The following is a 25616-nucleotide window of genomic DNA, read 5'->3' on the forward strand; positions in this document are numbered from 1 at the left end:
TTTTGAGTGAGAGAGTGAAACTGAAAGCAGTTTTGGGGCCAATTAATCTGGCAATATGCACTGTATATATCGTGCTAGGAAAGACTGGCGGCGAGGAAGACCAGTTGGGAGGCAGTGACAGTCAGTCAGGGAGAAGGTGACAAGAGCCACTATTAGAATGGTAGCACTGGGACCATAAAGGAAGGCCAATTGTAATTGACATAATGAAGGAAGAAATGTCAGAATCTTGTGAAATAGGGAGGGCAAAGAGTCAAAGTTGCCTGAGTGTTTTCAAGCCTAGGTGACTTGAGAAAAGAAGATGCCATGAACACAAATGAGCAAGACAGGTAGGGAAACTGGTTCAGGGAGTTTAGTTTTTGACATTTTGGGTTGGAAGTAACAATGGAAGATCCAGTGAAACTATCCAGTGGGCAACTGAAGACATAGAGGTGGAGCTTAGGAGAAAGGTCAGACATAGAACTGAGTTGGCCTGGTGTAATGGAAGGAGCTGTGGAATTCAGGGGTCCTGGAGCCTCGTCTCTGCTCTGCCCCTAATTTACTAAGTCATGGGCAAGTCATATCTCTGGGCCTGTTTCCTCCTTTGTAAAGTGAGGGGGTGCCCCGGGCCTAGAAGATTTCTGAGATACTCTCAAGGACTATGAGTCAACTGAATTGTATTCACATGCATATATGTTCTCTCCAAGAGAAAAATCAAGGCTCAGATGAGGGGAGGGGATTAAATAATCCCCAAATGCTATGACTATGACAGATCTTGGAACTCTGTTTACTTAGGGAGTAAAAGAGAAAGAGAAGAAGTAATAAGAGAGAGTAAAGTAGGAAGAGAGAAATTTTAAAGCAAGGGGATAAAATAAGAAACTAAAGTTAAAAGTATTACAATAAATGGAAGAAATAATTATATCAAATATGACAAAGGGTTAACATGTATGTTAAATAAAAATACATTTAGATAGATAAGAATACCACTAAGATAGCAATTGGAGAAGGATATGAACAGAGAGTTCACCCAAGAGAAAATGCAAACAGTAAACATATGGGAAAATGTTCAATCCCATGAGTAATCAAAGAAAGGAGTTAATAAGTTAATGTTTAAGCCATCCAAAAACATTTCTAATAAAGTCCAATGCTGGGGCTGCAAGGGAACTGGAACACTCACATGTCATTGTGGTGTTGAAAACCGTGCAGTCCTTTGGGAAATCAAGCTGTATAAAAACATTCATGCTCTTTGATCTAGTAATCTCACCCCTGGGAACTTGTCCTAGGAAGAGGATTACAAAGAAGAAAACAGCTATATGCATTAAAATATTCAAAGCACAGAAAAATTGGTAGTCGCCTAAATGTCCAGTAATAGGGGAATAGTTAAATAAAATATAATCTACTGATGGATGTCATTTTATGTGGCCATTGGAATGATAAATATGAAAGATTGTAACACAAGGAGAGTATCTGCAATTAAGTGTTTTTTTTTTTTAGAAATTCACGTTCTTTTATTTATTTATTTATTTATGACTGTATTGAGTCTTCGTTTCTGTGCGAGGGCTTTCTCTAGTTGCGGCAAGCGGGGACCACTCCTCATCGCGGTGCGCGGGCCCCTCACCATCGCGGCCTCTCTTGTTGCGGAGCACAGGCTCCAGACGCGCAGGCTCAGTAATTGTGGCTCACGGGCCCAGCTGCTCCGCGGCATGTGGGATCCTCCCAGACCAGGGCTCGAACCCGTGTCCCCTGCATTGGCAGGCAGATTCCCAACCACTGTGCCACCAGGGAAGCCCCTGCAATTAAGTTTTTTAAAAGAAGAATTAAAAAATATATGTACACTATGATTGCACTTATATAAAAAAATATATATGTATTATACAAACTGGAAAAGCACAGAATGTGGAAAAATAAAAACAATTGTCTAAGGTTGGGAAGTTGAGGTAAATATTTTCTTTCAAATTTTGCTTTAATGTTGTCATAGTGGAATTTATTAATGTGGTTTTTATAAAAATTTTTAAAGAAGATATGCAACAGGGTCAAGCAAAGCAGAGAACTCAAAGAGGATGAAGGCAGAGAAAAGATCATTAAAGGTTTTGCTTATGAGGCAATTTGTGTTCTAGGTACAGAAAAGTGTAGGAAGGAAACCAGATCCAGAGAGTTAAGGGGTGACTTTGTGATGAGGAAATGGGATTCATGGTATTCTTTCCAGATATTTGAGAGTGAAATGAATAAAATGAATAGAATTTGTTTTTTGTTTGTTTGAATTTATTTATTTTTGGGTTGTGTTGGGTCTTTGTTGCTGCACGTGTTCTTTCTCTAGTTGTGGCGAGTGGGGGCTACTCTTTCTTGTGGTGTGCCGGCTTCTCATTGCGGTGGCTTCTCTTGTTGCAGAGCATGGGCTCTAGGCACGCGGGCTTCAGCAGTTGTGGCTCACGGGCTCTGGAGCACAGGCTCAGTAGTTGTGGCGCACGGGCTTAGTTGCTCCACGGCATGTGGGATCTTCCGTGACCAGGGCTCAAACCCGTGTCCCCTGCGTTGGTAGGTGGATTCTTAACCGCTGCACCACCAGGGAAGTCCTAGAGTTTGTTTTTTAAGACTAGATGAAATCAGTTACGGAAGAGACTGAAAATGAAGAGGGATAAACAAAGGAAAAGGAAAGAGGGCCACTTCTTATTCTGGGACTGCAGGGAAGAAAGGGAGAAAGACAAAATGAATATAGAAGTAGAGTTATCGTGCATGAAACAGAGGGAAGCTGAGATATTAGATTTTCTCCATTTTTCAGGAGGCAAGGTAACTCTTAAGAGGTCATGGGGAGGATGAAGTTGGGGTCTTGAGAAGGTAGAAAAGACAGGAAAGAGTTGCTCTGGAATGCTCACTAGGAACTCAGCAGGCTAAGGGGAGTAGGGGCTTAGATGAAGTTCTGCTAAGGGGAATGGGGGCTTAGATGAAGTTCTAACACATCAAGTTTCAGTGGGTCAAGCCAGCCTTGGGCTCTGGCTGCACCTGCAATCCCCTCTAGTCCTAGGAGAGAGAAGACTGGCCCAAGGTGAAAGTCAAGGTGTTTAAAATTAGAGTGTGAGGGAAGGTGGCCCAAAAGTAGCAGACTACAAAGTCTGGGCAGTTAGTCTCAGTTAAGCGTAGGGGACTTCAATGGACTGGAGAAATGGAGGAGCCTGGGTCAGCTGTGATGAAGAGAGCAGCTTTGTTAGGTGGGGCTGGTGGGTAGGAGAGGTGATAGGCGAGGAGGCTGTGGTCATCAGAATAAAAGGGAGCGAGTGCCGGTGAGGAACAGCATATGCAACAGTCTAGGCAGTGGCCATGAGACTGGGAGGTTAGTAAGAAGAAGGCCAGTTCACTAACTCCTAGCGGAAGGGGTCCTTGATGTCTAGAGGGGAAGAGGGAGCATTTACAAGAATGCAAAGGGGGACTCAGGGGCACTAAAATCATTTTTTTTTCTGCAGACCAGCCCTAACCTTACTCTCCAGAGAGACCCCTTAGAAGCCAGGAGACAAGCAAGGGATCAGAGCTAGGTCAGCAAGAGTGGGGCAAAAGGAAAGGAAGGCTGGAGACTCAAGAGACCAAAGGACTGGAAGGTAATTTTAGAGAGGGTGCCTACCCTTCTCACGCATGCCTTCCCAGAAACTCTTACTTCCCAAAGCTTGGGAGTTAGCTCCCCAAATTCCACACCCCCCACCCCACTCCTGGAAGTCTGTAAGCACTAAGATAGTGCTGGAGAGGAGTGACTGGATGGGAAACTCCGAGGGGAGTTGTCCTACTCCCAGTGCCTTGCCCTGTCCTCGAAGTCCTAAAACCTGATCTGAAAGAGCTGGTGACAGATTTATCATTTATCTAGGGCAGGAGCTAGAGAAAGGGGAGAGACCAGTGGAGAGTCAGCTCTGGGCCTCGGTCCCTGTCACCACCCCAATCTCTGCACAAACCTGCTCCACCCTTTGGTGCTGGAACTTATGCCATAGACACGAGAACTCCTCCCTTGCGTTCTGAGCCATCCACTCTCTCTTTCATTAAGTACTGGAGAGCTGTCAAATATGTTCTCAGCAAACATCATAAAGAAGGGCCAGTCCCATTCCTGTTCCAAAGGCCATTATCAGCTTGGGTCCTGCCCCCTGAGGCTCCTCAAGGTCCCCACCCCATGGGAAGACTCAGGGCTCCCTCTCTACCTCATGGCTACACACCATTCAACAGGGCCATGCCTCTAGCTGCACATGGGGGCCCTGGCAGGCAGGCTCTCTGGGACTGTGCCCTAGTTCAGCACCTGGGTAGACAAGACTATCCTGTCTTCCAGGGAAAACCAGAGAGTGGGTGTGGGCACTACATATGTCACTTCCCAGGCATTTGTGATATGCTGGTGCCCCCACTTCCTGATTCTGGCTATCACTGTCAGATGAGTCAGGCCAATCCTGAGATCACCCCAGCTTCTTCACCCCTCCGGTTAAATGCTCTGGTCTGGCTGAAGGAACGCATGCTATACAAGGACATGGGGGGAGAGGGCAGGAGAAGGAGGGCTGGGGAAGATTTCCAGCAGCCTTGTAGGACCAAGAAACAGGACCAGTGGCCCCAGGAAGGGGACAGAAACAAAGAGAAAGAAGTCGAGGACGAAGAGTGGCTGCTATGTCTTTGGCTAAAAAGGAGAGGGCAACTGAAGGGTTTAGGGGAGATGGGGTCGCACGTGATTTCTCTGGCTCCTCCTAAATCTCAGGGTGAGGGCCTCTCTCCAGAGCTCAGAAAAGAGGACAAAGCAGCCAGATCGGGTGTCACTATAAGGTTCCCTCCCCTCTGCCCTGCACTCACCTCCTTTCTCTCACTTCCCGGCTTCCGTTACAATCTATCTGCCCAAGCCGCCATCCTGAGGGGTAGCTGTCCACCTGCAGCTGCTGTCCTCAGGCAGGGACACCAGCGCCAGAGAGGAGGCAGCCGTGGGGAGCCGGGGCCTGCCACCCCTGCAGAGCTGCCGGAGCTGACGTCGATACTTGTCCCCAGTGAGCAAATAGAGCACAGGATCCAGGCAGCTATTGGCACTGGCCAGAGGCCGAGTCACTTTGTAGACCACGTTGACGATGTTCAGCACCCAGCAGTCAGCTTCCAACAGCCTTGCCATGTAATAAACGGTGCGGGTGATGTGGAAAGGCACGAAGCAGACGGCAAAGACAGTCAATACCACAGCGATGGTGCGCAGCGAGCGCAGACGGGAAGATGATTGCGCAGCCCCTGGCAAGGGCCGATACAGGCACCGGGCCATGAGCCCATAGCAGACAAGAGTGACCAGGAAGGGCACGCCAAAGAGCAGCCCCATGATTGCCGAACTGAAGTGCACGTAGTGGTCAAACTCCTCAGGCCGGGTGGTGTCGTGGCACAAGATGATGTCCCCCTTAGGGCTGGTGGTGACAAAGAACAAGTTGGGCACGAGGCAGCCAGCTACGACCAACCAAACTGCCAGGCAGAGAAGGCCAGCAAGGCGCGGGCGGACCCAGCGCAGAGCCCGCAGCGGGTGGCAGATGCCCAGGTAGCGGTGTACGCTGATGCAGGTGAGGAAAAGGACGCTGCAGTAGAGGTTCCAATAGAAGAGAAAGCGGATGAACTTGCAAAACCCAGTGCCAAAGGGCCAGTGGTTGCGAGCTGCGTAATAGTAGACGAGGGTGGGCAGCGACAGGACGTACAAAGTATCTGACAAAGCTAAGTGGAACATGTAGGTGGCTGTCGCATCCCACGGTCGGAGGCGAAAGAGGAAGAGCCAGATGGTCAGGGCATTGAGGCCTAGGCCCAGCACAAAGACAACTGCATAGCTCACGGGCAGCAGGATAAACTTGAACTCCTCATTAAACCGGCAGTCCAGCTCCACCTCACTGTCGTCAGGATCTGAGTGGGGGCCTAAGGTTGTGAACAGTGAGGACTCCATACTGGTCATGGTCCCCCTAGGGGTGGAAAGGGCAGAAGTGAGGGTGGCCAGAGTTCCCTGGCCCCCCAGTCCTGACCTGGGGCAAAAAAGCAGAGAATGGGGAGGGCGATGGTTGAAGCACAAGGGGGAGTTGAGAGGATGCATCTGGGAGTAACCCGGGCCAGCCTGGCTCCTGCCAGAGCTCCCTCGGTCCAGCCCGGGGAATAGTAGGCAGCAGGCAGTGCCAGGGCTCAGGAGGGCAGTCAGTGGGTTTGGGTCGTTCTTCTGAAGCTGACTCTGTCCTTCAGAGCTTGGTTAGCTAAAGGGGGTCAAGGCCTACCAGGACTATCCAATGTAGGAAGATACCCAGACCCAAATTGTCTCCCAGCTCATCACAACAGCTGTGTCCCTGTGAAGAGGGCATCTCTCCACACAGTAACTTCTCTCCCCTGGTCCCAGTGTCTCTGAACTACAGTGATCTCTGATACCTTCCCCCAGCCTGGGCCAGCCAAGGAACCCCATTGCCACCCTTACCCAAGAAACTTGGCATGTCTCCTACCTGCTCCCCTTGAAGCTGAGCCCAGCTGACTCTGTCACCCGTCCCCTTGGCAGCCAGAGGGCATATCCAAGGGGGCGGGGTTGGGCGTGGGACCTGTACCTCCTCCCGTCCTGGGAAATCATTAGAGCTAGAAAGGCCCATCAATATTATCTAGTCCCACCCACTCAGTGCACAGATTGGGAAACTGGGGCCCAGTGAGATTACTATTTAACGGTTCCTAAATGACTGTAGGAGAGAGTACACAAGGAAACGTCCAAGATGACAGATGAAGAGCCAGGCCACTGGAGATAACTAAAACTGCAGGAAGATCATAGAAATCTGTATGAGCAGAAACATGGAAAATGAATGTTAGCATGGATAACACATCGAAAGATTTTAGAAAATCTAAACTACTGATATAAATCTTAACTCCATGTCCATATAATTATAAGAAATTTGTATATAGCACTTACTACATGCAAGGCGCTGTTCTAAGCGCTTTGTACTTATTAATGGCCCCACAGGCTCTCTATGATGTAGGTATCATGATTGTCCCTACTTCACTGATGAGAAAACGAAGGCACAGAAAGTTGAAGTATTTTGCTAATTAGTGGTAGAGTCAAGATTTCGAACCCAGGAAGGCCAGCGTTTGAACCAGGCTTTAGCAATCCATAATTGCTATGCTCAATGGCCTCTCTAAGCCACTGGCCATAATCTAGGAAAGGATAAGCAAACATGTTCTGAGAGCCTATTATGTGCTTGGACCAGTTCTAGGCACTGGTAGTTCACTAATAGTAAGCAAAACAGGCAAAAACTCCTACTCTAATGGAGCTTACATACCAGTGGGAGGGAAAAGATAATAAAATTAACAAGTAAAATATATAGATCATGATCATTGTTATGGAAAAAAGTAAAGGAGGGAAAGAGAATAGAGAGGATTTCTGTTTTAAATATTAGGGTGACTTTTGAATAAGGACCGGATGGTTGTGAGGAAGAGGAAACATAGAGAGGAGGTCAGAGAGTTTGGCACAAACCAGATCATGAAGGTCCTTGGAAGCCCTTGTGAGGACATCTTGGCTTTTACTTTCAGTGACTGGGAAGCCATTGAGGGTTTAGAAGAGACAAGTATCAGGATCTGATTCACATTTTAGAAAGATCCCTGGCTAGCTCTATGTTGAGAATAGACTACAAGGCTAGGGACACAGGAGGAAGATCAGATCAGAGGCCATTGCCAATAGAGATGATGGTGGCTTGGACCAGGCCGGTGAAGGTGGTGAGAAGTGGCAGATTCTGGCTGGCTTTTGAAAGTAGAGACAACAATATTTACCAATAAGGGGTATAAGAGAAAGAGAGGAGTCAAGAATGACTCCAAGATTTCTGGCCTGAGCAACTGGAAGAATGGACTTACACCATTGACAAAGACGGGGAAGGCTGTGAGAGGAGTAGGTGTGGGGAAAGATGAGGAGCTCATTTTTCCACCTGCCAATTTCAAGATGCCTATTATGCATGTAAGAGGAGGTGGTGAGGAGGTGATTCACTCCTCCCCAAGGATGCTAGCCCACATGCTTCCCTTAAAGACTCCACCCCCTCCTACATACCACCCCTCGTCTCTCTCTATCACCCCAGGAGACCCTGGTCTGAATACAGCCAAGACAGTACGGACACCAAGCCTAGATGTTTGAGAGCCTAGTGCTAGGGAACATGGAATTGTCAGGAGCTCTGGACCTGAGGCTCCTGGGGCTAACTAAGGCTCCGTGATTATGGAAGTCTTAGGCACAGGAAGCAAGCTCTGGGCTTGGAGGACTCTGAGGGTAAGGTGGGTAGTGCTCTTGGGGAGGGGGAGCAAGCTGCAGCAGAATCCACTCTGAAGGGAGCTGGGAAGCAATGGGGACTCTGAACTGAACTTCAGATCCTGAAAATGTTGCCCAGCTGGATGCTGGGAGTGAGGGGAGGAGGCAGGGCTGCAGGGGAGGCTCTAGAATCTAGAACCTAGATCTCCTGGAAGACCCAGAAACCTAGATGGGGGAAACCTGGAGATCCTTGCCCAGTGGGGGTGTGGTGGATAGAAGGTAGGCGTGGAGAAGGCAGTCATAGCCTGAGTCCTGGACAGCTGATCGCTGTGATTTTGCACAAAAGGCTCAGGTGTTTGGAGCCAGACAGACTTGAATTCAAACCCTTGTTCTTCCACGTATTAGTTGTGTCACCCTGGATACCTCTTCATGACTGAATTTCCTCATGAGTGAAATGGGGTCACTAATACCAACCTTTAAGGGTTTTCTGAATACTGAATTGGTTAATAGATGTGAAAACACTTTGTAAACCATAAAATGCTGCAAATCTATAAAGTACTTTGTTATTATTTACTTTGCTCCCAGGGGTGAAGCTGGCCTTTTCAGAGGAGGACAAGTGTGATCTGAAGCTTGGCATACACTCAAGGGGACATTCCAGTGTCCACTAAACTAGAGAAGCCCCAGCAGGAGCCAGCTTCCTGCTCCTACTGCTTCAAGCTGGTTTAGCTCTGCCAGGTTTCTGCCAGTTCCTGGACGCAGCTGCAGCTGCCAACGCTGCCACCACTGCCGCCCAGTGGCTACTTCAGGAAAAGACCCCTCCCAACATTCCCCAACCAGAAGCTAGCTTCCGCTGACGTCACCTGGGCCAAAAGGAATGCATGCCTTATGAAAGGTTGCAGACCAGACCCCTCTCTCCTGTGAAACTCTTCCTCACTTTCATTTCTGTGACTTTACTCTGATTCTCCTATAACTCTGGGTGTTCCTTCTGACCCCTTCCCTGGCTCCTTTTTGTCCTCCTTCCTCCAAATGTGACCCTTCCGCAACGCTTACTTCCAGATCTCTTCTCTCCTCTCCTCCTTCTCCATTCCTCCATTGTTTCTTTCTCTCTCCTTCTCTCCCTCTCTCTCTCCATCCACTCTCATGATTTAACTTACAAGTTATGAATAATTATAATGACCAATGAGATTCCACCATACAAATCTCCCTCCAATCAAAATTTCTCTTCAATTGCCTAGGTTTTCTTTATGAAGTGAAAAGACGAGGTCGCCTGCTGAAAGTAAGGTGCAGTGTGGAGTGGAATAAGACAATCCCCACAGGCTTGATGGAAAGGAGCAGTAACCTGAAATCCTGGACAATCCAAATTTACTAATAAAATCATGGGAAAGTGACTGGTTCCATATAATTGTACCTAAGTTAGTGTTGTCCAGGTGTCTTTTCTGTAGTGTTCCCTTTTAGTCTTTCTAAATGTCTGTTCTTTATCTCCAACAAGGCTGTTAACAACTTTAGACTAGAGACCAGTACCACCGTGTCCGGTACCTAGGACAGCAGGGGAAGTCTCTGCTTCTACCATTTGATTTGTCTGCCTCCTCTCCATCCTCCCGCACTGAGCCAGTGCCATTGTGCAGATCCCACTTAAGTCTGCTGGTATGTTGTCAGCTGCAATAACAGAAAATGCCAACTCAGTTGACTTTAAAATAAGGAAATGTATTACCTAGCATCTAAGTCCAGGAGCAGGGAGCTTTAGAGTTGATTAATTCAACAGTTCAACAATGTCATTAAAAAAATCCTGATTCTTTCCATCTTTCTGATCTGCACCCCTCAGCCTGCTGCTCAGCAACTCTCATGGTCACAAGGTGGCTGTTGCATTTTAGGCATTGTATCCAAACATGGAAATACCATTGACAAAAGGAGAGGAAGGCCTCTCTTCCTGTGTGTTTATTTTTATCACTCAGGAAACCTTTCCCAGAATCTCCCTAGCATGCTTCCCCTCATGTCTCAGTGGCCTGAGTTTCATCATGCCTATAACTAAACCAACCACCGGCAAAGAGGATGAAATGACCATGACTGGTTGAGAGGAGCAGAGAGCCAGGTGGAGGAGGGTGGGGTACATAAAAAAGTGGGGATTCTGCCCACAAGAAGGAAGGGAGAGATGCCTATTGAGTTGATAAACAATCCTGTCTGCTAAGATCGCTTATGGAATAACCAGCCCTTCCTCACTCAGCTATCCGGTCATCACTTCCAAACTGGAAGGACTGGTTGGGAATATCACTGGGGTGTGCAGAGTGAGGGTGGGTAAGGACCTGAAGATACCTCTCCTATCACAGGGGCCAGACACTTCCCCTTTAGAGATGCACTCCTTTGCCTTCTTACTCTTGCCTCCTCATAAAATGCAAATACTCTTGATCAAAATAAAACTATGGTGTCTCTCTTTGGGAGACTACTAACTGGAAAGGGACACAAGGGAATTTTCTGGGGAGCTAGAAATGTTCTATATCTTGATCTGGGTGGTGGTTACATGTATGTATACATAGGTGTAGTAGTTTCTTATTGCTGCTGTAAAAAATTACCACAGACTTGGTGCCTTAAAACACTATTTATTCTCTTACAGTTCTGGAGGTCAGAAGTCCAAGATCAGGTTCACTGTGCCAAAATCAAGGTATCAGCAGGGCTATGCCTGAACTGTGACAGCCACCCTGCAACCATGAGGGACTATAGGGGAGAATCTGTGTCCTTGCCTTTTCCAGTTTCTAGAGCTGCATTCCTCCATCTTCAAAGCCCAGAGCATAACATCTGGCTGCAGTCCTCATATTGCCTTCTGTCTCTGCAGTTAAATCTCCCTCTATATCCCTCTGCTTCCCTCTTATAAACAGACTAGTGATTACATTTAGGGCCCGCCCGGATGATCCAAAATAGTCTTCCCCTCTCAAGATCCTAAATTTAATCACATCTGCAAAGTCCATGTTTTGCCATATAAGGTAACATTTATTGGTTCCAGGGATTAGGACCTGATATCCTTGGGGGCGCATTATTCAGCCTTCCACAGTAGGTAAAAGTTCATCAAGCTGTGCAATTAAAATTTGTGCATTTTACTTTTGCTAAATTATACCTCTGGCAAGAAATGCACATACTCCAGGAAAAGAGAGAATGATTTAAGTTCAACCATAATAATGAATTAAAGGTCTACCAGATCTACTTCCTGTTGAGAGTACCATGGACCTGAGTTGAAAGAGGGGCTAAGCTTCAAGTGTGGGCCTGAAGACAAAAATGGGTTGAAGGCTAGTCCAAAAGTACATTCACTCTGACTTTTGACCTCCTCCATAGACACCAACCTTCTCCGCAGAGTCTGGGCTTCTAGCTGTAGCTGAAAATCCCTGAGAAGGAAAGAGTCACAATGACTAAAAGCCAAGGCCCTGGGGTGCATACTAACAAGGAATGGCAAAGGCTAACCCGGTTATTTGGGCAAAGAGATTATAGGACAGCTAGCTCTCCAGTGCCCACAGTGGGGAGTGGGAGATAGGGAAGGCCCAGCCCCCTGAGCCACGGACATAGTCACCCTCTGAGGAACGGACATGCTGTTGTGGAGGGCTGAGGGCTGCATCTATGGATAGATACTAAAGCGCAGCCGGCACTATGGTGAGGTGAGGTGGTGTAAGGTCCTGTATCCCCAGAGCTTGGATATCCCGTCTCTACATCCCCCATGTCCATGAAGCCTGGCCCTGGGCCCTATGGGAAGGACAGCCAAGAAAGGAAGATTACTTTTGTTGCTACCATTGTGGGGGGTCCTGGCAGCTGCAGGACAGAAATATCTCTAATTCCATGAGTGGTCATATGAGGTGAGCGAAGCTGCTTAGAGCCTATAGCGTGGACTTAGTTTTAGGGATTGGAGAGAGTCAAGAGCTGGGGGGCAGGAAAGGTTTACTTCAGGTGGGGGTGATATAGATGTCAATTGCTTTTTCTCTCCACAGGCAACATCCTGCCCAGAGAACCTGCCCCTGGGCCAAGGATCCTTTGTTACCTTCCTCTCCAACAAGAAAAGAAGTTCAAGGCTCACAGACATGTGCACACAGCTCAACACACTCAGCCTCCCCTGCCCTACCCCACCCCCATGTATGGGAGATTGACTCCTGCTGTGCACATAAGCTGGGATAATCGGGTCTCTAAACATCACTTCAAGAGTCCCAAGTCCCAAGTAGTGGGGGGCTGGGGAAGGGGTGCTCTTTCCCATACACTTGGCTTTTGTGTGGCCTGTAATAGTTGATCAAGAGATATAGAAAGACTGGAATATGACACAAGCCTCTCCTTTCAGAATCACAAAGGCCTATACTTTGAGCCCTCCTATTTCTATCCCTCACATTGCTTTTCTTTTAATATCCCAGAGTCCCCTTTGATCTCGGTCCTCAGGTTCAAGGCCTCACAAGGCCAAAACATTGTATTTCCCTTTCTCAAGCTCCCCTGACTTTAACACCATCAGATTCAACCCCTGACTCCGCCCTGTCCCAGCAGCAAGAGCCTGCTAATCTTTTAGCCACTAATCTTTTAGCCACTAATCTGCTTTCCAAACTCTTGGCACCTGCGCTATTTATAAAGCAGTATTTCATGCCCCCCCCAGAACCCTATTCTTCTCTCCTGACCCCCACCAATCTAAAAACTCAGAGGACCTTGGGTATAAGAGGTTGGGGAGGTGAGCATAGTGACCAGAGCTGGAGACGGATGTGAGCTTCATCTTCCTCTCCAGGTAATAGTCCAAAGTCCTCTATTTCCAGCCCATACTAGGTCCCATATCCCCTGCCCTTAGCACCCCCATCAATATATCAAGAAGCACTTGAAGGGCACCTTTCCCGACACAACTGACAGGCACTCAGGCTGAGAGACCCTGGGAGAGACCTCTGGAAGCTCCCCTAAGCTCACCCCTCAAGTCAGATCTAATATGCATCAAAGAAAAGCATTAGAGAGACGTCTTCCTCTCTCTAAGTATCCCTACTCCAAGGCTTAGCACCTGGGGACATGAATGGAGATAAGGGTGGGAAAATCTGGGGAGGGTGATGTGAGCGATGAATAGGTTCAAGGAAGGCTTTCAACCTCCATACAGGTTTCTGCCACCAACAACCAGGAGCATGAAGGTACCAACCTTTTCTCTCCCACACCTTTCTCCTTTCTTACCTGAGTGTTAAGGCCACCGTGAGGTGAACTCAGGCTCAGAATCCATTGCAGGAGCAAAGCCAGAGTCTGGGTTTTGTTCATTCATTCATTCATTCATGTATCTAACGAACATGTCTTGGTGCCTACCGTGTGCCAGGTGATGTTCAGCCTCATCCAGTCCAATTCTCCTCATACTTTCCTGGATGCAGGCCTTTCTCCAGACAAATTTCTTCTCTCAAAAGGCTCTCAAGAGTGCCCCAGCTATTTCAAAAAGCCTCACTCTTTCTGGAGAATAGACAGTATGGTTAATCAACAATTCGTAAAAACTACGGAAGGTTTTTTCCCATGTCCAGGATAGTTGAGATTATGGCTGAATAAGTAATCTTGGCAGGAGGGAGAATAGGAGGCGTGGATGGTGGTGAGGTGTCTATCTAAGAAGAAAAGGTTACATCACACTAGGTGTGTCTGGATGGTATACCAGAGCCAGGTAAGGAGAATAGGGACCAAATGATTGAGCCTTCCTCCTTCTTTCCCTTTTGCCAGAAAAGGCTCAACATCAATGCCATGGCCAACATATCCAGGTAAGTAAGAACTCCTAATTCTCTGATTCTGTGACTTGTCACTTACCCAAACCCAAGTACTTGCCTTTGGGGTGGAGGGGTTTGCAACCTCTCCCCAACTTGTGTCTTGGACTCTATCCCAACTACCTCCACCTTTGTGTCATTTCGCTCTCCTTGGGGCTCTTCTTTTTTTTTTTTCCAGCTCCTCCCCAATCCCACCAGTAAGATTTATTTATTATTTATTTATTTTATTTATTTTTGGCTGCGTTGGGTCTTAGTTGCAGCACGCGGAATCTTGGTTGTGGCGCACGGACTTCTCTCTAGTTGTGGTGTGTGGGTTTTCTCTTCTCCAGTTGTGGAGTGCAGGCTCCAGGGCACATGGGCTCTATAGTTGTGGCGCACAGGGTCCAGAGTGCATGGGCTCTGTAGCTTGTGGCACTCAGGCTCTCTTGTTGAGGCCCGAGAGCTCAGTAGTTGTGGCACACAGGCTTAGTTGCCCCAAGGCATGTGGGATCTTAGTTCCCTGACCAGGGATCGAACCTGCGTCCCCTGCATTGTAAGGCAGATTCTTTACCACTGGACCTCCAGGGAAGTCCCTGGGCCTCTTCTTCTAATCCTAGAAATATTTCCTTGTCTCCCCACTTCCCTTTCTCTTCTTCTCTTCTTCCCTTCTCTTCCAATCCCCCTCCCTATCCTCTGATTTTCTCCTCATAGGGTGTTTAAGAAGACCTGCTCCAATGGCAAGGTGAGAGAACCTGGCCCAGCTGGGCAAATGAGAGGGCAAAAGGGATAGGTGGGTACGTCCTTCAAGGTCTCAGGGGTTTGGGTTGGGGGCTTCAGGGGAATCCATTCAAAGATGATTATGAGAATAACATGGGAGGTTGTTCCACAACAGCTCTCCATCTACTTGGGGAAACGGGACTTCGTGGACCATGTGGACATGGTGGAACCCATTGGTCAGTGAGTCCAAAAAGGGAAAGAGCCTGGGGAGAAGGGAATGGGAGTGAGGGAGTAAAAGAGAGCCAAGAAAGGACCATGCAGAGGAGGAGGCCAATTAAAGAGAAAAATAGGAGGAACCATTCAGGGGTCAACTTCTGTTTCATAGTCTGAGGACCTTTCCTGACCAGAGGGCCATCTCTCCCCCTCTCCACAGATGGTGTAGTCCTGGTTGACCCTGATTACTTAAAAGGTCGAAAGAGTAAGTAAAAATCCTTGTTGGTCTGTGTATGTGCCAGGGACCCCAACCTAAAATGTCACACATGCCAGACAAGTAGCCTGAATGAGTGGAGTGGACGAGTGGACCAGAGGGGTATAAGAAAATATAAAAGTAGTGGGAACTGTGAATGTCTTGTCTGGTGGAGGCTAGCCACTGGGAATTTCAGCCCAGTGTAGCCAGATTTTCCGATTGTTAAAGAGGAACTGGAAACGAAGCTCAGAATACGACCTTGAGAGGCCCAAAGTCTGAAAAGATTCTAGTGCCCCTTTCCCAAATGATATTCAAAATAGATATATTTCTAAAGCATACATGAAATTTTGTTTTTCGAGATCACACAAAATTTACATGTGTGCTGAAATTAAGTTTTTTTCTAAAATTTCGGATTTTCTCCATTACTGTTGGTGGTGCCTCTTGCTTAGACTGCCCATGGAAAGATCCAGTACACCAGAAATCCATATTTTAATGCAAATTTCCTGATTTTCAAATGTTGGTAACTAATTAAAAGATTTTTAAAGGCCTGGATAAATCAAAAAACTTTATTTTTCCATAGGGTGGATGTGACCTTCAGCCTGCCACTTTGCATTTGCTTTTTCCTTCAATTGCATATGTCTTTCCATATCTCCTTTGTGTAGGGAAACCCATTTTTCCCATTTAAAAAATCCCAAACAAAGAAACAAACAATAACTACAGCAAGTAACAGCAAGCGACATTGCTCTGGCCACAGTATTATAGATCCAGATTACACTGAAATATTGTTTTGCCACTTTTTTTTCTTTTAATTCTTACTCTGTGATCCAATTAGACTGAAAATTGGGTTTGATTTGAAAAAGGCTCAGAACAAATTGATGAATACTAGTTCAGATGTAACCTTTAGATATTGTGGAATAAACCAGACTTAGTCACTCAGATTAAACAGTGCAGATAAGCAGTCCACCCAGTTTTAAATATCAGAGGAACTTTGGGGTATGGCCAGTAAATTAACCAACTTATTTAAGACTCTCAATTACTCTGTAGTTCTAAAACCTATATCATTTTTTCACAGTCCTACAAAGTCTTCAGAATAACCTACAGAAAGAAATCTTTAGTTGAAAAAATGCATGTCAATCCAGGAATAAGATGTGTTTTTTCCTTTAATTCTAATCTTCTTCATGTCCCTTAGTAGTTTTATATTATTATTCATTTAAGTTGTATATATTTAAGTTTATTCCTTAGCTACTTTATATGTTTTGTTACTTTTATGAAGATAATCTTATTTGCATCATATTTTCAAATATGCTTTTTTTTCTTTTGAGGTGCATTTGTTGATGTGAAATATGCTTACGCTACACCTTGAATGAAAAAGGCTGGTTGTAGGGCAACATATGCGGTTGTGCGAATGAAGTGTGGTTCAACAAAAATCGATGTGGGATCTCTCTGTATTATTTCTTACAACTGCATGTGATGATCTCAAAATAAAATGTTTCATTTCAAAAAGGCAATGAGAGAGAAGTCAATAGCTAAGGTGGCCTTATGTTTAATTATAGAAACAAAGTTGGGAAGCAAATGCAACAGAAATTAACAGCAGTTATCTCTGGAATATGATGTATGATGGCAGGGCTTTGATTCTCTTTGTGTTTTCTGATTGCCATACAATTAATATGTATTGTTTATATAATAAACATAAATATAAATTAATAACTTTAGAATAGATGTTGAATTTTAAAAAAATAAAAACAAGCTATTTCCTAACACACTAAAAAAAGGATGATTCTAAACTGCCAGAGAGCCAATAAGATCTTGGGGGTGGAGTGATGCCCTCCCCACATGCCACAGCGGAATGTGACAGAACAATTCATCTGATTAACACCTTTACTTAGGGGCTATTAGATACCCTTCTGCCTGGCCTCGCCTGATCTTTTTCTGTCTTATTTCTCATCTCTTTCATTTCCTCCCTTCCCTTGCTTCCTTCCAGCCACCTCTTTTCCTCTTTTTCTCATCTTCTCTGTTTTTTCTTTTCCTTTGCCCCCTCTTTCCTTTTCCTTTTCTTTCTCTCTCCCTTCTCCCACTTTTATTGGCATAATTGGGAACCAAGGTGAATTTAATTTGTTGTCTCTTTTGGAAATTGTTAAGTTTGTCTTCATTGTAGAAATATTAGAAAGTACAGATGAAGGAGAAAAAGACTGTAATCCTCTCACCCAGAGATAATCACTAATATTTCACTTCATATTTATTCATATTTTCTGAGCAAAAATATCTATATTTTTATTAAAAGTGCTATACTATAAATAACATTTTCTAATCTTTTTTACCTATGCAATATGTAAAAATCTATAAAGTTTTAAGTTGCCTAGTAGTATACTGTATGGGTGTACCATAATATATTTAGCCAACTTCAATCATTGGACATTTTTTGCTATGATAAACAACCCCATAAAGTACATGCTTGTATGTATTTCTTTTCATACTTGTCCAATTATTTCTTTAGACTAAATGCCTAGAAAAGGAATGAATGGCCAAAGGGCAGTCACACATTTTTAAAGGTTTCTATTGCCAAATTGCCCTTCAAAATGGTTGTACCAATTAACTCTCCCTCCTGCAGGGTATGAGGCTGCCCATTGCCCCAGTCATTATAAACACTACCATTATCATTACTTTCAGTCTTTGTTGTGTCTTTTGAATATAGATTCATTTTTTTTGCTTGCTCATAATTTTAAAAGCAGATAATTTGGCTGTTTGATATTTTGATCTCTTAAAAATACAAAAATGAGTTGCTTTCTACTAGTGTGTGGCTCTTGGTAGTTTTCTTTGGGTCAGGGCTCCTGATTAAAAGTAAGATTCCCCACCCCTGTTCTAAATCTTTCCTTCCCTCAGTCTCTGTCACTGTCCTTGGACAGGTATCTTTCTGTACCCTATCCCACACCACTAGTGCACTCAAGTGACTTTCTATTTGCCCCTAATCTTAGGTACTCTCTGCAATGTATAAGTTCATTTATAACTGTTCCACTTTTCTAATATTCCCATGATCATCATCATCATCATCCACATCTAATTTAAATTTCCAAAGGGATTTCTCATACATCAACTCCTTACAACCATCCTATGAGTTAAGTTGGGCACATACGAGTCTGGGCTTTGGAGTCAGGCCTGAGTTGAAATCCTGGGCTGTCACTTAGCTGCTCTGAGCTCATTTTCTCTACCTGTAAAGTGGAGATAATAATACTTCAGAGGATTATTGTGAGGTCCAAATAACATATGTAGAGCTCTCAGTGCAGTCCTATTATTGACAGGTGAAATAACTGAGGCTCACACAAGTCGAGGGATTTATGCAAGTTATATTCAAGCCCAAGTATTCTGACCCTAGAGAATGATGTAATGAATACCCTGTACTCACCACCTAGCTTTAAAAAGAATTACAGAATCAAACTGAAGTCTCCTGTATATCCTTCCCTAATCCCATACTCCTTCCTCCCTCCCTCCTTTTCTTCCTGCCTCCACCGCAGATAATTACTATCCTGAATTTGATGTTTATTATTCCCATGATGTTTCTATACTTCTACTCTATATTTATATATCAGTGAGCAACTTTGGTACTGTTCTACATGCTTTTCAACTTCATGTACATGGTATCAGATTGTGCATATCATCCTGCAGCTAGCTTTTTTTACTCAATAGTTTTTGAGACTTAACCATGTTAATACATGGAGTTTAGTTCATTCATTTTAACCTCAGTTTAGTATTCCATGATATGAATATACCACAACTGTTTACCCATTCTCCCATTGATAGGTATTTAAATCATTTCCAATCTTATGCTATGACAAACATTGACGCAATGAACATTCTCATAGGTATCTCCTTACAGACATGAGCAAGACTTCCTCTAAATTCATCTTAGGTCATAAGATATGAGCAGATTCAGCTTTACTGGATAGTGCCCAACAGTTTTCCAAAGTGGTTGTACTCATTTGTTAGCAAATTTTTTTCTGCATTCCTTTGACCAACTACAAATCTCCAGGTCCTTGAATTTTCTCTTGTATCAGTCTTAACATCTTACTGGTTTCCTCATTAATTGAATTGCCTTCAGAAATAAATAAATAAATAAATAAACCTAGGGACTCTGACAGAAAAAAAAAAAGTGGTTGTACTAATGTATATTCCCACCACAGTGTGTAATGAACCCTATTGTTCCACATCTGGAGCACTGCTCAACACATAGTGCTGTCAGACTTAAAAGTTTTTGACAATATGATGGGTGTGAAGTGTTATCACATTGTGGGTTTTTAAAAATTATTTATTTATTTATTTGGCTGTGCTGGGTCTTAGTTGCGGCACGCAGGATCTTCGTTGTGGCATGCGGGATTTTTTTTTTAGTTGCAGCATGCAGGATCTTTTAGTTGCGGCATGTGAACTCTTAGTTGCGGCATGTGGGATCTAGTTCCCTGAACAGGAATCGAACCCAGGCCCCCTGCACTGGGAGCACGGAGCCTTAATCACTGGACCACCAGGGAAGTCCTCTCATTATGGTTTTAATTTGCATTTATCTGATTATTATTAGACTGGACATGTTTTCATACCTTATTGGCCATTCCATTTTGCTCTTCTGTGCAGAGCCTATTCATAAACTTTGCACACTTTTATATTGGGCTGTTTATATTTTTATTACTGATTTGTGGGAGTTCTTTATATATTACGAACACTAAACTTTTGTTTGTTATATGTGTTACAAATATTTCCTCTCAGGCTTTTGCTTGTTTCATTATTTATAAAGACTCTTAATGTAAAGAAGTTTTAAATTTTACTATAGTCAAACGTATTGATCCTTTTCTTTATGGCCATACTGTTTTGATCATATTACATTGTCTCTCCATGTCTTCCTCTGAGCTATTTAAGATCTCCTTTCCTCCTCAGGTCTGACAGGTCACTCTCTTCCTCCTTTGCCTGCAGTGTTTGTCATGTTGACATGTGCCTTTCACTATGGCCATGATGACTTGGATGTGATTGGTCTGACGTTCTGCAAAGATCTGTATGTACAGGTCCAGCAAGTGGTCCCAGCTGAGCACAGCAGCCCCCAGGGGCCCCTCACAGTCCTGCAGGAGCGACTGCTGCACAAGCTGGGGGACAATGCCTACCCTTTTACCCTGCAGGTACTGACCCCAAGTCCTGGGTAAGGCTTCCAGGGAAGATTAAGAAAGGAAGCTAAAGAAGGAGAACAGAGGAAAGGGGTCCCTGTTTCTTCTGTTGGCTGACCTCCTTCTGATCTTTTAGATGGTTGTCAACCTGCCCTGTTTGGTGACACTGCAGCCAGGTCCTGATGATACAGGGAAGGTGAGGTCTGGGTTCTGAGAAAGAGGGACAGGGGGATAAATGGACAAGACTAGAGAAAGGGACAGCTAAGGGACGGGATCAGACATTTCCTTATAAACCCATGAGGAAGGGAGGGGTAGTGTCAGAAATGAGTTCTTTTTGCTCCTGCCCCTTTGCAGGCCTGTGGTGTTGACTTTGAAGTGAAGAGTTTCTGTGCTGAAAACCTGGAGGAGAAAGTCTCCAAGAGGTATTTCTTTGGTCCTCTCCAAAATCCCTGCCTCCAGCCTGCGTCAGAAAACAGATCTTGCTCTCAGGACAGAAACAGCCCTACTTCTAACCTCTGTAGTACCGTCACCACCAACTCAGATGCCCAGTTCTGATTTCCCTCTGACTTCTCTTCTTTGCTCTAGGGCAAGGGTCAGCAAACTTTCCTGTAAAAGGCCAAAAAAGAAATATTCAGGCTTTGTGAGCAATGTAGTTTCTGTTGTAACTACTCAGCTGTGCCACTGTAGTGTGAAAACAGCCATAGGCAGTACGTAAATGAACGAGCGTGGCTTTATTTATGGACACTGAAATTTGAAATTTACATAATTTCCACATGTCATGAAATATTATTGTGGATTTTTTTTCAACCATTAAAAAAATGTAATAACCATTCTTAGTTTGTGGGCCATACAGAAACAGGCAGCAGGCCAGATTTGGCCGCTGAGCCATAGCTTGCTGACCTGTGGTCTAGATACCTACCTTGAGGGTCCAGAGGAGTTCTCTGACAGAGGCCTTCCACCACCTCCCCTCCCCAAGCAAGGACTGGGCTATGGGGTTGGCATGAGAAAGGTCTGTGAGTCCTAAGGAGACATTCTGGCTGTCCCCTTGGCCTCTACTTAGAGACTCTGTGCGGCTGGTGATTCGGAAAATCCACTTTGCACCCCTGGAGCCAGGCCCTGGCCCCTGGGCCCAGACTGTTCGCCGCTTCCTTCTGTCAGCTCAGCCCCTACAACTCCAGGCCTGGATGGACAGGGAGGTTTGTGACCCCCATTTCCTGCCCCCTACCATGCACCCCCTCTGACACCCTTTCTTCATTGATCTCCTACTTGGGAAGACAAGGGTGGAAGCCAGGGTGGCAAAAGCACTGAGGAAACAAATTCTAGGTCTTGATCTGGGTGTTCTCCCTCCAGTCTTATAATGGGCCTCTCCTCCTGCTTCAGGTTCACTACCACGGCAAACCCATCACTGTCAACGTTTCCATCAACAACTGCACCAACAAGGTCATCAAAAAGATCAAGATTTCAGGTGAGCTTCTTTTCCTATCCCCCTGCACCTGGTCCCAAATCCAGAAGTCTTTTTCCAGAACTCTGCCCCACTTACCCAGTCTGAATTCATCTAGGCTTTCCCTCCATTGCAGGCTTATCAGAACACGTATCTCTGTTTGTCCATATGCACATCTTAGTATATCGTGAGTAGTGTGCCCGTGTACAAGGGCAGCAAGTTGGGGTCTCGAGGATGGCTGACTAATTGTAGTCATGTGTTTTTCCTGGCTCTTCAGTTGACCAGATCACAGATGTCGTCCTGTATTCACTAGACAAGTACACCAAGACTGTGTTCGTTCAGGAGTTCATGTGAGCTGGCCCTGGGGCCTGGGTCAGAGAGCCAAGGGATAGGGTGGTGGGAAGAGGGCCGGGGTCTGGAGGCAGAGGAGGGGGTTGGGGAAAGAAGGAAGTGGAGAAGAGCCCAGGACTGAGGAACATCAAGGTGAGGGTTGATGTGGAAAGAGGGAGGGATTCTCAAGAGAGCTGGAGGGGGGATACCACAAGAGGATCATCAAGTCCTGAGAGAGGGCAGAGGCATAAGGATTTCCCACTAGAGTGAATTGTTCCCACTCTCCACAGTCAGACATGCCAGCTCTCTTGGATACTCCAGTAGTTTCGTGGAATCGTGCAAAAAAATCTTGGGAATGAGAATCACTTAGTTGGCAAGCCTAGCTTAAGTTCATCTCTTCTTTTCCTTTGAAAGGGAGACTATAGCTGCTAACTCCACCTTCTCCAAGAGCTTTGCAGTAACCCCACTCCTGGCTGCCAACTGTCAGAAACAGGGCCTGGCACTGGATGGCAAATTTAAGCATGGTGATACCAATCTGGCCTCTAGCACGATGTAAGCTCAAATGTAACTCCCAACCTTCATTTTCTACCCCCCAACCCATTCTGTGTGCTATATATACAGTTCTGAGGCTTCACCTTCAATGAAGCCTACCTGTTTTTAAAAATGTCCCTAGGTCAGTGTTCAGAGCTGCCTCCAGGCAAGAGGGCCAACAGTAAGCTAAATAATACCCATGGGACCAATGGCAGGCTTAGGTCATAGGCAACAAGAAAGGAAAAAGTGGAAAGGAAAAATTCCTTATGTTGTATAATATTTTACAGCTCATAAAGGTCTTAACGTATGGTACTGTTATCTTCATAAGAATCCCATTAAAGTAGGCTGGATATGTATTCTTATTCTACTTTACACTTAACGACCCTGAGGCTCAGAGAGATGAAGGAACTTGTCCAAGCTTGCGTAGCTAATAAGTGGCAGAGGTGGAAAAGATTCTATCACATGTCATCTGGCTCTAACACTGCGATCTCTACAGCAGCTACTCTCTAGTGAAGATAGAAGTTCAATGGAAGACAGATGAGAAATGGAGAGAAAAGAGGACAAAAAGAAGAAAAATATGATAGGAATTGATATAATTCTATCAAATCATTCATTTGGTCCTATGCCTAACACTTGGAGGCCCTAGTGTAAGATGTGTCTCCCACCAAAAGCCATCTGCCACCATCTAACAAGCATTAATTCCCACTGCCTTTCCCTATGCCTTATCGATCATGTAGCTATGGACTATTATTGCTTGAAAGAGCCTGAGAAATCATACAAACAGCATTATTTTACAGATAGGGGATCAGCATCCCAGGGCAATGAAGAGACTTTCCCAAGATCATATAGCTTTCTGTGCCTTATTTTTCAATCAGTGGGTTTTCATTGAACACCTGTTACATGCTTATTCCTATGCTAAGCAATGTGGGAGGATACAAAGACGTTTAAGACAGTCTCTGCCTTCAGTCAATTTACAGCCTAAACGGAGAACAAAGAGGAATTTAAATGCAATCTAACAGTTAAATGTTAGTACGTGTGGTTCAGACTATAAATCCGATAGAAGTTAATAGAAGCCAGCATAGCTGGAGAGGGCTTCCTAGAGGAGACAGAAGGAGCTAGAGCTTGAAGAAGGTGTTGGATCTGGATAGCAACAGAGGAAGAAAAGAGTGTTCCGGGTTGGGAACATAGCCTGGGCAAAGGCTAGAAGGTAGGAATCTGCATGGCACGTTCTGAGCATGGAGAGAGCATGGGTCCGCTTAGGTTGTATCCCAGGTGTTAGGGAGTTAGGGCAGGAAGGTTAGATTGTTAAGGGTCATGAAAGCCAAGCAGTGTAGTAGTTATATTCAGAGAGGTAGGCTCCTGAGCAGAGGGTGACCTGGTAAAACTGGATCTGAGGAACAGAAATGTGGTCCCAATGAGTAGGAGATCAGAGCCTGGGAGACCTGTCAGATGACAAAAGGTGCACTGAATGAATTAACCCCCAGCCCCTCCCCTCCAAACACACAACAATGAATACTACCACCTCCAGTCTTCGACCAGGAATGGACAAGGAGCTGCTGGGGATCCTGGTGTCCTACAAAGTCAGAGTCAACCTGATGGTGTCCTGTGGAGGGTGAGTGAGAGCGCAGGGTCTGTCTGGGCAGGGGCTGGGGAGCCACTTCTGTTTTCCTCCCAGTTGGACTGACCCACTCAAGCTATTCCCCACCCCTTCTCCTGGACCAGTTTCCCAAACCTGTGAGCTCCACGAACAAGCCACCTTCCCTTCCAGAAACCCATTCTGTGGTTGAGTTGGCCTTACAATCCTTCATTCCCCTGCAAAATTAGGTTGCTACTAACCATTTCCAGCTGTTAATTTTAGGGTGTCATTCTACCCTCAGCATCCTAGGCGAACTGACAGCCAGGTAAGACACTGTGGGGAGGGGGAACTGGGGCAAGAAGGGGAGGATGCGATCAGGAGACCAAAAGAATGACATGGGAGAATCTAAGGGCATCCCAGGACTGAAAAATTGAGGGAGAGAGGTTCAGGGGGTGGCCTTGGAGGGAAATCTGTAAATCTACCTTGGGATCCTTGCAGTGATGTTGGCGTGGAGCTGCCCTTGATCCTGATGCATCCAAAGCCATCGAACGGTGAGTGACCAGGTGGGACTCACAGGAACAGTAGTCCCGAGGGTTGGGGACCAAGCAGTTCTGATCTCATGAATCGAGGACTGGCAGTTTGGGTAGAGATTGAATAGCAATAGGTAGGTTGGGTGTCTAGGTTTTCAGGGGAAGGGGTGTGTGTGTGTGTGTGTGTGTGTGTGTGTGTGTATTGTGTATATGGGAGGGAGAGGGTTAAAAAGGGAGAGGAATGAGTAACAAGACATTTCTTCAGGGAACTTATCAGCTTCAATCCATATTTCCTTCCCTCTCCATGCTTGCTACAGAGGCCGCTAGGTAAGAAAATGTGAGGCCTGGAAACCTCGCCCCCCTTTCCCCACTGCCACTCTCCATTTTATGACGATGGAAATGGATAAAAGCTTCCCTGGAGTGTTGCTTTCAATAGGTGTGCAGTGGAAACGTATGGTTTAGCTTCGTGTCATAGTTCAGTGCTTTTCATACGCCCCACTCTTTACCTTTTTGCGTCCCCCGCCCTCCACCTCCTGCTCTTCTCCCAATCGTCCTTCCCCCTCATCCCTTCCAGTTTTCTTTTTCCTTCCCCCCGCACCTCCTCACCCTAACTTCTCCCGTCTTTCATTCTCCCATCCCTTCCCTCCTTCCCACCCTCCATTCTTATTTCCCCTCTGGCCCTCATGGGGGCTTTTGTGTTGGCAGACTGGGGAGGGAACAAAGGAAACAAGCCAGTGTGATCCAAGTGGGGTGGGGGCAGCTGAGAGGGGGTGAGGATCGGAGTTGGAAAGCAGGGAAGGGATCACTTCTCTGGGATCAGGAAACGGGAGTTGATGTGGAAGACGCTCAGACAGCTGTTCCTAACCCTCCATCTCCCTCTGCTGCTTCTGCAAGCTCTGAGGATATAGTCATCGAGGAGCTCACTCAGCAGCAGCCTGGCAGAGAGGAGAGCCAGGAGGCTTTGGCGGCTGAGGGGGATGAGGGCAGCTGA

The 25616-nt window shown here is 45.7% G+C and overlaps 2 protein-coding genes across 2 annotated transcripts; one reads left to right on the plus strand and one right to left on the minus strand.

The window, feature by feature from the left end:
* Window positions 1–2449: 2449 nt before the first annotated feature.
* On the minus strand, window positions 2450–5896 carry P2RY4 (pyrimidinergic receptor P2Y4). Its single transcript, XM_007184971.2, has 2 exons — window positions 4783–5896; window positions 2450–2549 (listed from the first exon to the last, which is right to left on the minus strand). Exon 1 carries the CDS (start codon window positions 5894–5896, stop codon window positions 4817–4819), a length of 1080 nt encoding a protein of 359 aa, XP_007185033.2. The 3' UTR covers window positions 2450–2549; window positions 4783–4816.
* An 8001-nt stretch (window positions 5897–13897) lies between these two features.
* Window positions 13898–25616, plus strand: ARR3 (arrestin 3). The gene is made up of 16 exons (XM_007184970.2): window positions 13898–13914; window positions 14608–14638; window positions 14789–14849; window positions 15047–15091; window positions 20033–20232; window positions 20354–20413; window positions 20572–20639; window positions 21278–21413; window positions 21598–21682; window positions 21936–22008; window positions 22403–22540; window positions 24048–24131; window positions 24397–24420; window positions 24594–24646; window positions 24943–24952; window positions 25520–25616. The coding sequence occupies exons 1-16, from the start codon at window positions 13898–13900 to the stop codon at window positions 25614–25616; spliced, it is 1182 nt and encodes a 393-aa protein (XP_007185032.2).

This window comes from Balaenoptera acutorostrata, chromosome X (assembly GCF_949987535.1).
Source record: "Balaenoptera acutorostrata chromosome X, mBalAcu1.1, whole genome shotgun sequence".
Classification (NCBI taxonomy): domain Eukaryota; kingdom Metazoa; phylum Chordata; class Mammalia; order Artiodactyla; family Balaenopteridae; genus Balaenoptera; species Balaenoptera acutorostrata.

Bases quoted from the DNA above. Each gene is read 5' to 3' on its own strand.
- P2RY4 (XM_007184971.2), bottom strand. From the start codon at position 5,896: ATGACCAGTATGGAGTCCTCACTGTTCACAACCTTAGGCCCCCACTCA.
- ARR3 (XM_007184970.2), top strand. The intron at 21,414-21,597 runs GTTTGTGACCCC...CTCCTGCTTCAG, and splicing joins AGGCCTGGATGGACAGGGAG to GTTCACTACCACGGCAAACC. The intron at 22,009-22,402 runs GTGAGCTGGCCC...TTCCTTTGAAAG, and splicing joins GTGTTCGTTCAGGAGTTCAT to GGAGACTATAGCTGCTAACT.